The sequence below is a fragment of the Beta vulgaris genome, chromosome 2, assembly GCF_026745355.1.
Source record: "Beta vulgaris subsp. vulgaris cultivar EL10 chromosome 2, EL10.2, whole genome shotgun sequence".
Lineage (NCBI taxonomy): Eukaryota > Viridiplantae > Streptophyta > Magnoliopsida > Caryophyllales > Amaranthaceae > Beta > Beta vulgaris.
The window spans coordinates 43225918-43240665 of record NC_079203.1 but is presented as its reverse complement, the minus strand read 5'-3'; the positions used below and the strand labels follow the sequence as shown (position 1 = coordinate 43240665).

At 36.1% G+C, this 14748-nt stretch overlaps 1 protein-coding gene across 1 annotated transcript; it reads left to right on the top strand.

Moving 5' to 3' along the window:
* Window positions 1–268: 268 nt before the first annotated feature.
* On the top strand, window positions 269–9882 carry LOC104884229 (cucumisin). The gene is given in 10 exon segments (XM_057392664.1): window positions 269–351; window positions 582–682; window positions 1525–1774; window positions 4131–4644; window positions 7257–7354; window positions 7452–7673; window positions 8176–8287; window positions 8441–8613; window positions 9231–9268; window positions 9359–9882. Coding segments are annotated over 10 exon segments (2106 nt in total). The 5' UTR covers window positions 269–277.
* The last annotated feature ends 4866 nt before the right edge of the window (window positions 9883–14748 follow it).

Sequence of the window (14748 nt, the reverse complement as noted above, 5' to 3'; positions counted from 1 at the left end):
AAACAGCAACTAGCCCTTTATGAAAATATTTGTTGTAGCACGAAAAGCAATGGCATTCCGATTGTTTTATTACACTTTATATGTTTTCCTTTGCCTCATAAGTATCAGTTTATGGCTTCATGCGCGACCCATTCTAGCTGACCAACATCAAAGAAAGGTAAGCATTTCTTCCTTCTCCCCAGAACACAAATGCACATGTTTATTACATTTTAAGGGTCTTTTGTTAGTTGGTATTGTTTTTAAAGTTGTAAAATTTATGCAGACTTATATTATATATATGGGTGATCGAGTAAATTCTGATGTCTCTGCTAAAGACCTCTATATAGACATGTTAAGCGACGTTCTTGAAAGGTAAGATACACCATATACTAATAGCATGTACCTCCTCCATTTCTAATTAATAATCACATAAGCATGCATTAAGATTAGTTCAGCATCATATGCATTATAACGTTTGGCTTTTCATATTTTTATAAAAAAAATCATTCTCTTATAACCTTTTTCGTGATATATTCTTTTCCTATTTGTGTAATTTTTATATTATATGAACTGGTCTAGTGACTAATAAATATTTCTATTAGTGATCCACCTCACGACCCTTCAGAGTATCTACTTTATACTTACGAGAGCTTCCAAGGATGTGTCGCAAAACTAACCAAAAAGGAAGCAAAGATAATATCCGGTACGTCTCACATTTGCTTAATTATGCATGCCTATTTGACCACTGGCTTTATTATACTACCGCCTCACATAGTTATAACTAAAGTTTTACCGTTTTAGTTCATTTGCCTAAATATAATTAGCCTATGTGTTGTACTCAAGGACCATATCTGTGAAAATCAATATAGACTATGAAAATTAACTTAACCAGCCACTTCTATGGAAAAGTAGGATTTTGTACCTTTTTTTTCAACAATTCATATCTCCATAACGCCTTAGTAGATCATCAATAGTTTTTAAATAAAAACAACCTAGGGGATAACGATAAAATTAGATATATATTTCCAACGAAAATATTTGTTTAATGATATCTGACAAAATCTTGCGTTAAATAGTATTATTAATGCTTGATTATTCCTTAATAATATCTACATTTTTAACTTTTATTAAGTGCTCGTTTGGTTGAATGTAGGAAGTGCAAATTCCTTGGAATATTATCTTCTCATGTAATTGTATTTCCTAGGAATTTCTAGAGGTTGTTTGGTGATTCAAGGGAATTGAAAATTCCTATCGGAATTTCCACTTACGTAGGTCCCCCTGGGTAAATAACTTCCTCCATTTTGTGGGAAGTGAAACTTCCTAGGAATTTCTACTTCCCATGAATTTGTCAACAACAACACCAAATAATTCCAATTCTTAGGATTTCTAACTTCCTATGTTAAATAATGTTAACCAAATAATCCCTAATAATCTGCCCAAGTGACTACATATATAATTTTCGATGAAGCTTTTTTTTTTTGTTCACCTCATTACACATTTACATACAATTGCACTGACATGTAAACTACCAAATACCAATGATAGGTAAGAATGGTGTTGTTTCCGTATTTCCCAATGATAAAAAGTACGGTCGTACAACAAGGTCCTGGGATTTCATGGGTTTCTCGCTAGATGTTGAGAGAAGCCAGATGGAGAGCAATGTCACTATTGGAGTTATTGATTATGGAATTTGGCCTGAATCCGAGAGTTTTCGAGATGATGGATTCGGTCCACCACCCACCAAATGGAAAGGCCAATGTCAAACTTCACATGATGACGACTTCACTTGCAATAAGTAAGAGTCCACTACTTTTAATTAAACTATCAATATATATTAGGCAAAATTGACCGCTACATCATAAATTATGGCGAGGGTTCACTCAATACTGTCATCTTTAACCAGTAGTCAAAACACTCTAAGCTATTGACCTGAGTGCAATGGGTGTTATAAATGAAGTTGAAGCTAACTTTTCTTGCCGATGACAGGGAATCTGTGTTAATTTTTCCTCCATATCTTATTTTTTATTGAATAAAGTCTAAGTCAGGTGAACATACGTCGAGAAAAGTTAGTTTCAGCGTCATTTATGACACTTGCTGCACACATACCAATAGTTTGTGGTGTTTTGACAACTAGTCAAAGTTGATGCCATTATGTGCACCTGCCCCATAATGTGTGATGTTGAAGCCGCCAATTTAACCTATATATTATTGTGCATATTATAAGCGTGACTTATAATTAAATACTTAAAAACTTAAAATTAAAACAATCGATCGCTCTCATTTAGATCACTAACTTTATATATTATGCTTAACTTTCACATATATTTGTATACCTTTGTGACTTATAAGATCTTTAACCTTTATAATCTGAAGTATATCTATTCATCGTGTCTTGCATGTGGCCGGCCACACACGAAATTACAGGTGTGGCCATGTGCGACACGCTGTCAGCTCGTCAGCTCATTTTAAAATGGTCATATCTTACTTGTTCTTCAACAGAATTGAGCTTTTGACTAGGCGTTGGAAAGTTATCGAGTCAAATTTTTTCATCCCCAACTTGAATCTTCCCAAAATATTAAGTATGCTTTGAGATATGACCTTTTGAAGTTGACCCTTATGCACAAATTAAACACTTATAAATAAACGGAGTTACTCTTATGAATAGATGGAGTTATTCTTATGACCAAATGGAGTTACTTATATGAGTATGCAGTTATTTTTAACAATAGAAGGGTGTCAATTGGGATTACTCATCCATTTTCCTCACAATTGTTCACAAAGTAACCCCATTTTATTATATGAGTAACCCCATTTTTATCATATGAGTAACCCAATTAATAATTCGTACTACTAATTTCATTTAATCTATGAGTAATCTCGTTTAATCTTATGAGTAACCCAATTAATTCATACTAGTAATCTCATTTATTTATACAAGTAACTTTAATAAATCTTACGAGTAACCTCATTTAATCATACGAGTAACCCCAAAGGTTCACAAAAGTAACCGTATTTATTCAAACGAATAACCTCATTCAGTTATAAAAGTAAACTGATTAGTAACCTCATTTATTCAAATGAGTAACCTCGTTTGTTCACAAAAGTAACTTCGTTTTTTCATACGATTAACCTATTAGATCACTATATTAACCTTATTTAATCATATGATGACCCTATTTGATCACAATTGTTCATAAAAACAACTCCATTTTATAATTATGAGTAAACCCATTATTTTATCATATGAATAACTCAATTAATTCATACTAGTAATGTCATTTAATGTATGAGTAACCTCATTTAATCTTATGAGTAACCCGATTAATTCATACTAGTAACCTCATTTATTTATACAAATAACTTCAATAAATCATACGAGTAACCTCATTTAATCATAGGAGTAACCCCAAAGGTTCACAAAAGTAACCACATTTGCTTATAAGAGTAAACACATTTCTTATAAGAGCGACACCCTTTTATTATTAAAAGTAACCACATACTCATACAAGTAACTCCATATGGTCATAAGAGTAACGCCATCTGTTCAAAATAGTAACTTCATTTGTTTATAAGTGTTTGTGCATAAGGGTCAACTTCAAAAGGTCATATCTCACAACACACTTAATATTTTGGGAAGATTCAAGTTGGAGATGAAACTTTGGTTCAATAGCTTTCCAACTCCTAGTCAAAAGCTCGATTCCAATGAGAAACGAGTGAGATATGACCATTTAAAAATGAGCTGACGAGTTGACATCGTGTCGCGTGCATGGCCAGGCCTGTAACTTCCTGTGTGGCCGACCGCATATAAAAATTTGTGATTTCTATTACGATCTTTACATTAATCTCAAGGAACTTGTATACATTGTTATTTATATATATGGTTGACTGACCAAGCCTGACCATCTAATACAGGAACTCTCAATTCAACATTTATATAACTTGAGTTCCACCCAACACAGTGACACACTATCACGGATCACCCCCTACCATCATATATTTTCGTTAAATATAAAGATTTTAATAGTTAACACCATATGTTATCACTAGAAGCAGAATTCGTAAAACTTTATAGGGTAACTCCCCAATCTGTAATTTCAATGCTTGAAAGAAATTTTGACAATTAATTGACAGTCTTTCACTATTACACGCAGCAAGATAATTGGTGCGCGATACTTTCGAGCAGATGGAGAGTTTACCGAGGATGATATAGCATCACCCAGAGACACAGATGGTCATGGAACACATTGTGCCTCCGTAGCCGCTGGAGGAGTGGTGAATATGGCGAGCTTCCTAGGCCTAGGCCTAGGAACTGCGCGAGGGGGTGTACCATCATCTAGAATCGCAGTGTACAAGCCGTGTTGGTCCGATGGTTGCTATTTAGCCGATATCTTGGCAGCATTTGATGCAGCCATATCAGATGGAGTGGATATCATATCAGTTTCACTTGGAGGTGATGTATCATCACCATATTTTGAGGATCCAGTTGCTATAGGAGCTTTTCATGCAATGCAAAAAGGAATATTAACTTCTAGTTCCGCTGGAAATCGTGGTCCAAGCCTCAACACTCTCGACAACTTTGCACCGTGGCTACTCTCGGTAGGAGCGCATACAATAGATAGAAAGATTATCACCAAGGTGCAACTTGGTAATGGCATGGTTTTTGAGGTTAGTGAGTTAGGAGTAGGAATTTCCCCATGTTTTCCTACTTCTTCATTTCATATCTTCGTTTTGCGACACATTACACACATAATATTAGAAGCACAAAAAATAAAAAAAATCCAACCCTTATTTATCCTTTTCGCGCATTTCCAACCATTGATTAGAATTTTGCACCACTAATTTCTTTTAGGAAATGAAGAGGAGTCAATTTCGATGAATTAATCACAGGGATTTATTAGTTAAATGCGAAAAAAAGAACATGTAACTTATGGATTTTTGGAAGGGTGTTTTGACGGGAAATATATAATATTTCTCTGAAAAGAAGTGCATAACATAGAGTTTGGGAAAAAAATTAGAAAAGTACACCACAAAAAACACAAAATTTTGTTAAATTTAAGATTTCCTTTAAGTTTTTTAATAAGTAAAAACTACAAATGCGTCTCAAAACCATCACTTATTAAAAATTATAAACGATGTCTCATGATTTAGGAATTACTAGAATTTTTTGCACACAATGCGTGCTTGAATTTTTTTCGAAACAGAAACTCGATTTTCTTCGGCATAAGAGTCAAAATCTGAACATTAGACATACGAAGTATAATTGTTTTTAGTTGCAAAATTTGATTGGTTTGGTTTCCGTCACTTAAGTCTCTCACCATTCTTTTTGTTTTGTTTGTCTTTTACTTTTCAAAGTTAAATTCTATGAACAAAATAGAAATTTTATTGAATTTATTATGATTTCTAATATTATAATTTTTTAGTTGATTTTTGAATCAAGTACAGTACTCCATAAAGTGTAAAGAAAGTGAATACTTTGATTTCAAGTAAATTTTTTCATAGGTTGTAATTTGTAAGTGAATTTTTAAGTTTTTGTAAAGTTTCCTCATTTTAGTGATTTGCATAACGTAAATTATGCAATTTTATGATTTTAGTTGACTTGTGAGTGATTGTTATAATTATATTTTTGATATTTTTGTTTGCAGCCCCCTTTAATTTGTAAGTGAATTTGTAATTTAGAATGGGAAGGAGGTAACATAGTCTCTTCATTCGGGGACACCATAGCTCACCCTTCCCTTATATAATAGAGATATGTTGTACTTTAATTCTTGAATGATTTTTTACATAAACCTTTTTACCTTGATAATTAATCGTTATTATATAATAGAAAAAAATAGGTCCAAATATACGTAAAAGGTTTATTATATATAGGAAACACTATAAAAAGTAAATAATTTTTTTCCTTGTCTAACTTCTAAATTCTGATTTTACTACAAATACACTTCTATTTTTTTTATCATGACCCACCATAAATTATGAATGGTTCTTGAGAATAGTGATTTGTAAGTAAATTTTTGTAAATGTTTTTGTATGTATTGACGTTCTAGGTTATTAGCTAGTTTTAGTTTGCATGTTAATTTTAAGTTTTAATAATAAAGTTTCCTGATTATTTGAGTGATTTGCATGATTTTTATAATATGATTTTCTCAATTGTATGAGTAAATTGTAAAGTTTCTGTTTTAAGTGATTTGTGAGTGAGTGTTGTAAATTTATTTTCGGTAGTTCTCTTTGGGTGCGATTTTAATTTTGACATTCCTTTTGTAATTTAGAAAGGGAAGGGGGCCAAAATAGGCGTTTCAAAAGAGGACACCATTGCTCCCCCCTTCCCTTATATAATAGAGATAAATAAATGATAGGCAAAATTGACCTCAATACCTTGAAATATAGCATAAGTGTACCAAAAATTCTCAACTACGACTTATAGCCAGAACATTCCAAAGTACGGAATTAGGTGAAGTCTGTACCAAAATGAGGTCGGTGCCCAGAGTTCTCAATGAATTCTCTCCCATTTCTTATTTTCTTCCTTTTTAACCTAAATTTGTACTTAAGCAAAACAAGCACGTGCCTTCATTTTCTCCTTCCTCTACTGAACAATAAACTTTCTTCCTCAAATTTCCTATTTCTTCCCAAATGAACCCTAAATTCTGAAAAAGTGAAATCCCTATAATAACAATGAGCTCAGCTTCATCTTCAAGTTACAACAAGAATTCAAATACTAGTTTAGGTAATGGTAGGGTTTACACTCGACATTGATTGCCTGCAGTAGACCAAGCTAATTGGAAGTTCAACCACAATCAACAAAAACGCTTCTATGTCTTCCCAATATCTAGCAGTCGACTTAATTATAGTGAGAATTTCGGTCACTGGCCTGATTTGTCGTACAGATTGCACTCAGGTTCGTACTTTGAGGTGTTTTGGCTATGAGTCGTAGTTTGGGCTGTTTGGTGCGCCTATGCTATAGTTTAGGGTGCTCAGTTCAATTTTCTCTAAATAATATGAATTTCATTAATTTATTTGGATTTCATTTAATTTACTTCAAGCTCCAAGCTCTATTAAAGCTTTATTCTTTTGCACTGAACTGAATTGAATTTAACTGAAATGAACTGAACTTGTCTGAACTGTCTAAACTTAATTTAACTGAACCAAAGTGAATGAAAAATTGAAAACTTTGAAAGAAAACTAATTAAACTAAACTGAAGTGAATTGAAGAATTTTCTTTAATTCTCAGTCCAAAAGAACATAGCTTAATTCTAGCTCATTTTCATCTACCTCTGGTGCAGGGCGTTTCACTGAATACATTTGATCTTGAAAATAAGACTTTTCCCCTTATTTATGGAGGAGATGCGCCTGATGCATCCTCAAATTCGTCAAGTTCTCGGTAAATGAAATAATGTCTTGCTATTAGTGCTTGATCAATATAGTTCATTAGGTAAACAAATTACAAAGGGAGTAGTGAATTTGTGTTACAATTGCAGGTTTTGTTTGTCTGACTCGTTAGATAAAACATTGGTGAAAGGCAAGATTGTATTATGTGACAATTGGGTTGATGGAGAGGAGCCCTTCCTTGCTGGTGCAGCTGGAGTGATAATGCAGGATGTCTACCCCCACGATGTTGCAGATAATTTCCCTTTACCAGCATCTTATCTTCGTGTTGATGATGCAACTCGCGTTCTTTCCTACACTCGAAACTTATCAAGGTACTAACATATATTTGATCTAAATTTATAAACTAGTTAAATGAGTTGCTGTAACCAATAAAGTGCTTGTATCAACTATTAAAAAGGTTGTTATAGCATAATTAGAGGTCTCACTTTCGAGCTCTAAATATGCAGAGCACTTGACCATTTGAGCCTATGATTATAATGTAAGAAAAGCCATATACTTCTTTTTTTATTGCACCATTTGACATTTTGACACAATTCATTAATCAACTTTGACAAGTTTTCTCTTACCATGCATGATATAAAAAAAAAAAACATAGTCGAGTAGGATCTTGTTAAATTAGTTTCAAATTGAAGATTCCAAATATCAAATTTGTATGATTTTTACATATATGCAATAAGATATATTAATGCTCAGATTAAAAGAAGGTTCAGCATACGTGAAAGAGCAAATGCTGAAACTTTAAAAAAGAAATTAGTATACGATCTGATGAATAATGAAGTTAGTTTATTTTTGTTAAATGTCTGATGTATGCAGTACCCCATATGGAACTATACAAAAAAGTGTTCAAGTGAAGGATACATCAGGCCCTTTTGTAGCCTCATTTTCATCAAGGGGTCCTAATCCATTCTCTCCCGGAATCCTTAAAGTAAGAACTTCCTAATACTATTGTATGTACTTGAGGATAGTGAAGTTTTCATCTCCACTACTATATATTTATGTTAGAAAGCTAATCTAAGGGCTTTTGCACATAAAGTTAAGCTGAAAATCTGACCTGCGCGCTGAAAATGTAATCTCTCAGCCAGATGTGACTGCACCTGGAGTACACGTCTTGGCGGCACATTCACCGGTTGCATCTCTTACTGGAATTGTAGGCGATAAACGGTCTGTCCCATTTTTTATGCTGTCAGGTACTTCCATGGCCTGCCCACACGCTACTGCGATAGCGGCTTATGTTAAATTCTCCATATGGAAGCTGCCATCAGACTCTGCTACATGAAATATATATGCATATATCTTCATTTGAACTACCTTCAAATTACAATTTCCATAGTAAAGCTCTTAGATTAGACAATTATCTTACCTGAGATTTGAGAATGAATTATACGCATGCAAATATGATTTTTGTTTAAGATTATATACAGTCAATACAGACCGTCTATTTGTTATGCAATATAACATTAAAAGTTAAGGAAAAAGAGTGAAGGTATACATTAAAACTTCTAGTTCTTATTGGTGTATCTAAAACCAAGGCTCTGTTTGATGGGCGTAAAACGTTTTTCCAGAAAACTGTTTTCATCTATTTTCAGTTTTACATTGTTTGGTTGGCAGAAGAGTGAAAAACCATTTTCCCTTGGGGTAAAATTACTCTTCCAATGATGGAAAATCATTTTCCTTCCAAATTGAAGGGAAAACTATTTTCCTTATCTCTCCTTCTTACATCCTTACTATCCCTTTCATTTTCCTTTCATTTCATCATTTTTCTTACATGAAACCAAACAACGGAAAACTAATTTTGGAATTGTGTTTTTCATTGTTTTCCATGAAAATCAACATTTAAAATGTTTTACGCCCTACAAACGGAGCCTAAGAGAAAGTGCAACTAAATAGTAAATACTTATGTCAAACAGTCGGACAAAAGACTAGCTATAATTGTTATATGTTTGTAGAGTTAATATTTTCTTTATATAATTCTAACACGGATCTTTTAATTGAACAGCCCTACCAATGAGCAGTGCTACAAATGAAGAAGCTGAATTAGCATATGGTTCAGGCCATATCAATCCATTGAAGGCTGTAGACCCTGGACTTGTATACGATGCTGAAGTGGATGATTACGTGAATTTCTTGTGTAGTCAAGGCTTCAACGATACTACAATTAGACTTATCACAAGAGAAAGGAGCAGTTGCAAAGAAAGTAACACAAATTGGGATCTTAATTACCCGTCAATCGCGCTCCCTACAAGCATAGGCCCCTTTGATACTGTGTTTACTAGGACAGTCACAAATGTTGGTTCACCATATTCTACTTACAAGGCTATAGTAACTACACCACAAGGGCAGGCAATTGCTATCAAAGTGCAACCATCTGTTTTGTCATTCAACTCTGTTGGACAGAAATTGTCATTCACTGTGAGAGTTTATGGGACTATTGGTATGAGAGCTTTAATGTCAGCTTCTTTGGTGTGGGATGATGGTCAACATCAAGTTCGAAGCCCTATTGTTGTGTTTAATTTGTCTTAGCATAGACAAAGATTGTCTACGAAAATTGGGGTGTTGGTATATAAGTCACAGTGTTACTTTGATTACCAAATAATTAATTCTTTGTAATTTCATATATGCGAAAATTAAATTCGTTTTTCAATATATTCTTTGATAATATATGGGGATTTTGTAAATTATGTAATATTTTATATGCCTAATTGGTAGGCGTGTCGCGCACCTATCAAAAGTAATTACCTAACTAACTTCCTAACTATGTAGCAGAGCAAGTCAGGGAATCCACAGGGACAAACAGTATCAAACACTAGCTATCTTGACTCAATCAACTAAACGAGTGACAAACAGTGATAAAAGGGGTGTTGAACTAATACTAACACTAAACTATGACAATCACTAGAAACGCACAAGGTATAATCAGTTAATTAAAACATCTAGAATTAAGCATCACCACTAGCAATGACTAATACATGAATAATTTCCATCCCAAATAAACATAATCAACGGTTCAAGAGGAGTAATGCACCCTATAACTACCAAAGACCTCTCCCGAGTACCAATGGCTACTCTAAACAAGCAATCAACATATTCCCATACAATCATAGAAAGAGGCATTAAACATCATCACAATTAAATTCCTAGCAATCCCATCTAACTATTCCCATAGAAGATATTCATACCATTGATTGGATCAACAAAACCATCTAGATTCAATTCCCATTGAAAATAAGATATACGGAGTCAAATTCTCACCTATCCCTAGTATGATAATGAGCATAAGAACAATCCAATCAAACAAGAACAATTGATCATATAAATTGGGATTAATGGAGGAATTCAGATATTAAACCATTGCTAGGGTTTACTTAACCCTAGATTAATGAAACTACTCACACATAATTGAAATAGCAAAACAAATAATAAATAAATTGAAAGATCATAATAATAAAGGAAAAGAAGAGATTAGAAAACTTATTCTTTACTTGAAGGAATCAACTTGTAGAATTCAAGGTTCAATAATGGAGTTTTCTCTCAAAAGCTCTCTAAAAAGTAATACTCTATTCTCTAATAATGAAAAAGTCTGCAAAAGTATGTTTTAAACCTAATATATCGTTTACATAAACTAAGAAAAGTAATTAAAAGTCGCGGATTAAACCGAGCAGCAGCACGCACGGTCGAGCCAAATGTTGCACGGGCGTGCAGCACACGCACGGGCAAGCAGAAAGTTGCTTGGGCGTGCGTGCAAAACAGAAGGTTTTTAGCGATTTTGTTACGTTTCTGCACGGGCAAGCGAGATCTCGCTTGGGCGTGCGCCTTGGTCGTGGGCAAGCGAGATCTTGCTTGGTCCCGCAAAGAGGAAAATCTCTGAAATCATCATTCCTTTGACTCCAAAAGCACTCAAAGTCATCTTCTCGCGTCCGAAAACCGCCATCTGAACCATATGAGCTACTCTTAGTCACAATCGGCCTCAATAACCTGAAAATCACATGAAAAACCCGAAAGTACCTCGAAATAACACAATGGTTTAGAATAGTGTCCAAATCATGCAACTAGACCTAATATGCACTAAAATCTTCATGAAAATGAGACTTAATACCTACCTATATGCGACTAAAAACCGACTTATCAAACTCCCCCAAGCTAAACTAATGCTTGTCCTCAAGCATTCCAATATGAAACATAGGGAAAAGTAAGATAAAAACTCTTCAAGCACACACACACGGTTTTTCAAATCAATTTGCAAATGGAAAATAAAACCATGAAGAGAATAAACACAAAACTATCCAATCTAAATCCTAGATCTCGTAATTGTGACTTGACAACCAATATTACCACTTGCTCCCCCAAGCTTGTCTTGACTATACATGGTAACCCTCACTCTAGTGTCACACCACTCATGTGTATAAGAGGGTCAAATGGTCGCTCAAGGCTCCATTCCATTGACTACATCCTACCATAAGCTTGCACATCTTCTCACTCTCCACCGCTATGGGACTATGTTACATGCAAAGAATCATGAGGACTTTATATGGGTTGTAATGAAGGCTTAAGGTAGGGTGGAAAGTTCTAGGAAAGTGGTGCTCAAAGGGGAAGGTGAAGCTCCCTTTTTTTTATAAACATCATTCACAACAATTACCAATCCTCACACATTTTACTTTTACTTCATTTTCTCTTTCTCATTAGCTACTTCATAACTCCTCAATTACAAACTCCTATTTCCTTTTATTACGCACTAGAGACATAAATCACAATCTTTTGGTTTTTTTTTTTTTTTTCGATAGGGATTTAACAAATTATCTACAAGAGGAAATCGATAGGAGTTTAAAAGAAAGTAGCTATGAGGAGTTGAACTCAATACAATCAACATCACAAACACCACAAAATATCCTTAATGTCACATTATAACTTCATCAATAAGCTTCACAATCCCTAGGTAGGACAAGGTAAATGGCTAAAGATGTAGTTAATCAAGAGAAACAGGCTAGGCTCAGGGGTGACAAAAGGGAAATAATCAATGTGGGTGGCATTTGGTTATGTAGCTCAGAAATAGCAGATGCCTCAATCATCTTCGATGCACAAACAAGTCAATGCGGCCTCAAGGAGTATCAATGCAAGTTCTAGAGAATAATAGTCAAGGAAGAGCATCACACATGAAAAGAAAGACTAAAAAGATATTAGTCTATTAGGCTAAAATAACCTCACTAGGTATATATATTTGGCTAACAAGTATAGTCAAGTCTCCCTTGGGAGGATCAAACCGTCTTACCACAAACCATTCAAATCACAATGAGCAAGGAAGATCAAAAACAGTTCAGAGTTATTCAAACCATGCTTAGACTTCACATAGAAACGAGCATAGAACCAGGCTTAGTGTGTACTATCAGCAGAGATCGTCCTACATGCAATCTAGTATGCAACTAAATGATGAAACTATATGCAAAAAGAACAAAGAAAAAGCCTAAATGATGATTATATACAGATGATATGGTGATCCCTCCCCCAAGCTAAATGACACATTGTCCTCAATGTGCAGAATGATAAAAACATGCAAGGAGAAGGGATAGAGAAACTCATGGATCAGGAGGAGCATCATGCATGGTGTGATCACTGGAGCTGCCCGGCGTCCATCCTTGGGAGATGTGCCATGCGCGAAGATCGCGAAGTAGCTCAGGAACGTCACCAAAGTGGCTTGGAAAGCCTGGTGCTGAGAATCAGCACATCTACAGAGCGCTGCATAGCAGCAACAGAATCAGAGTGAGACTGATGAAGCAGCTGAACCTCGGTACGAAGGCTCCCAATATCCCCACGAAGCGCCTCAAGCTGGTGAGCATAGGGGAGGACAGGAGGGTCGTCAGCCTGAGTCGACGCCTCGGGGGCATGGCTAGGCTCCCCGCTCTGGTCCTCAGCAGGGACCCAAGAGAAATCAGGAGCAAAAAGCCAATTCTCCGGGTTGTAGATGACTGTGCGCTCCGGGTTTGGAAGGTAGGCATAAGGGCGCTGCCCAACCTTCCAAACATACCCCTCCGCAGTGACCTCAGTGCCAATCCAGCCCATGGTTTGAAATGCCTTCAGATCAAGGCGTGTGCTACCTGGGATCACCTGCTGACCTGTCAAATCAAGACCAAAAGAAGAAGCAATAATAGATCATACCACCAATAGCAATATCACCACGAGATCGAGTGACCTCATCCAAATGGTCCATGAGCCACATAGCAGGGTTCAAAAAACTAGCCCCATCCACAAGACACCATACAATGTAAAGCTCACGGAGTGACAACCCAGCACTATCCCCCCGGGCAAAAATGGTCAATGATAGAAATCGGTGTGCGGTGCGCAGGCCAGGGCTAACAACCCCAGAGGCCTTAGCACGCTGCGGGTAGTAGACCGCCTGACCAGTAATGAGGTTCCAAAATGTGTTATCATCATATCGCTCAGAGCGACCAGAGTGGGGGCCGTGAGAACCCTCGGTGGGCCAACCAAAGATGGTATTGAGTTGGGTTCGATTTAGGTGGCGAGTCTCGTTCATGAGGTGGAAAGTGATGAAACGAGGGTTTTTTGTGTTAGAACGCACGACCTCTAGCGTAGAAAGGAATTCGAGAGTGATGCGTTTGTAAGAGAGGGCATGCATGTTCAGGAATTGGTGCCAACCTACGGAATAGAAAAGTTGTTGAAGGTCACCATCGATTCCTAATTCAGTTGCTATGTGAGGGTCGTAGAAACGAGTGGGGCGAAGGCGACGACCACTAAGGATACGAAATCGCTCAAGATGAGCTTCACAGGTGAATTGTATGCCAAGGGTGTCCAAGGGAGGTGGGTTAATGGCAGGTGGTGGGGGTGGGTCACGGGCAGTGCGGAGGTGGGAAGAGGAAGTGCGTCGGGAGGGGTTCGTTCTAGAGGGTCTAGGAGGCATGATGATCACAAATAGACACTCACAATAGCACAACACAATCACCCAAGTGTAAGTCCAAGCAAATAATCCACAAATCAAAGCCACAAACCAACACAACAAGGTCTAGTATGAAGCAAGAAATCGATAGAGTATAGACAACAAGCAAGTAATCAACCCACAAAACAATGCCAATCAAAGAGTGCAATGAATTTCAAAGAGAAAAATCAAAAACACTAAAAGATGGAGAAGAGAGTGGAAAGATTATACCAAACTTGAGGTGGGTGTCTAATACCCGCAATGAATCCGTTCTTGCCTTTAACAAACCTTAGAATTGCTTCCTTGCTATCCAAATTGCTTCAATTTCGAGCCACAACAAAAACCCCAATGTGATTTTTAGAGTTAGGGTTTTCAGAATTTTGTGTGAGAGGGAGGGGAAAAAGAAAGAGGGAAAGGGAAAAGAATTCCGGCGGGGAGGCGCCGGTGAACAGTTGTCGGCCGAC